At 45.3% G+C, this 1,293-nt stretch overlaps 1 protein-coding gene across 1 annotated transcript in view; it reads right to left on the bottom strand.

Annotated features, from left to right (window-relative positions):
* Positions 1 to 1,293, bottom strand: part of LOC103386877 (potassium voltage-gated channel subfamily KQT member 5-like) — a 72,858-nt gene that overhangs the window by 21,563 nt on the left and 50,002 nt on the right. The window contains exons 2-3 of the mRNA XM_025060703.1: positions 550 to 681; positions 432 to 496 (exon numbers count right to left, since the gene is read on the bottom strand). Of these exons, the coding sequence (XP_024916471.1) occupies positions 432 to 496; positions 550 to 681 (197 nt within the window). The remainder of the gene's footprint in view (positions 1 to 431; positions 497 to 549; positions 682 to 1,293) is intronic.

The following is a 1,293-nucleotide window of genomic DNA, read 5'->3' as shown; positions in this document are numbered from 1 at the left end:
GCACACACACACACACACACACACACACACACACGGACGGACAGACAAGTCACAGATAAAGGTCAGATAACGGTTCACTCTCTTCTTCTTCTTCTTCTTCTTCTTGAGTTTCTCACATCTCAAAGACTTGATATTTAAATTTGTGACATTTAAATTCTCAGATTGTTTGATGTTCGATCTCAGCTGGTCTCGTCTGAAGTCACAGCTGTGCCTTACACGCAGAAGGTCATGGGTTTAAGCCCCGGTGGAACCACACGCTTGGCGCCTCCTGCAGGGCAGCCTGTTACTGCAGATACACAGACATGCTAACCTGTGTAGCATCCAAACGTCATGTCTTTGCAGGCAGGTCATTGGAGGTCTGTAGACTGATGTATTGATTTATATTTACATGTAGGCGACTGACACGAGGAGGATCTAGTACGTGGTTCCACCTGGCCTTGAACCCAGGACCTTTTGTGAGTAAGGCAGGTGTGATAAACGCTTCACCACAGCGCCACTAAAATTTTCCAAAAATGCATTAGTTTATGGTTAAACATTATAATTCATGACATGATGAAGTGTGTGTGTGTGTGTGTGTGTGTGTGTTGTACCAGGATAAGAAGACAGTGTGAGGAAAACTCCTGGTGTGCAGGGATGGTTGAAAACACAGACAGAACCAGACATCCAAACACCAGGATGAACCTGTGAAGGAAACACACACACACACACACACACACACACACACACACACACACACACACACAGAGGTTAATATTCAAGTCAGTCACTGCATTTAAACATTTAATTACCCGACTTTCCGCCGACTCTGCGGACACCGTGCATATGTAAACACACTCCAGCACACACTCTATTAAAGAGACAGTTCATGTATTTTGTAAGTGCAGGTGGACGAGGCACAGACACCAGAGTGACTCCGCGCTACGGCTGATTGGATAAATATTTGGCAAACATGTAGCTTGGATTTTCTGGAAAAAAAAAACAAAAAAATTGACACTCTGACATTGGTGCCAGAACAGTAAGAAAGAAGGGCCAATCAAACGAGCGCTGGTTACAAACTTAAAACCATCATCATCATCATCACGACAAACTTCCTTCTCCTCCACTGAACATAAACTGGGACGTGACAGAGCTTTAACAGCAGAAACCTCACCCCCAGCTATCACCAAGTTATGTGGCTGTAGGCCTAGCACGCTGGGAGAGCTCCCATGGTGCAGTGAGCCTTTCTCTCTCTCCGAGAAACACAACGCAAATTCATTAACGTAACATCAAAACCCTTTCCCCGACGGCAGCAGG

Source organism: Cynoglossus semilaevis, chromosome 12 (assembly GCF_000523025.1).
Source record: "Cynoglossus semilaevis isolate Cse_v1.0 chromosome 12, Cse_v1.0, whole genome shotgun sequence".
Lineage (NCBI taxonomy): Eukaryota > Metazoa > Chordata > Actinopteri > Pleuronectiformes > Cynoglossidae > Cynoglossus > Cynoglossus semilaevis.
The sequence above is the reverse complement of the archived record's forward strand: the minus strand, read 5'-3'. Positions and strand labels throughout refer to the sequence as shown.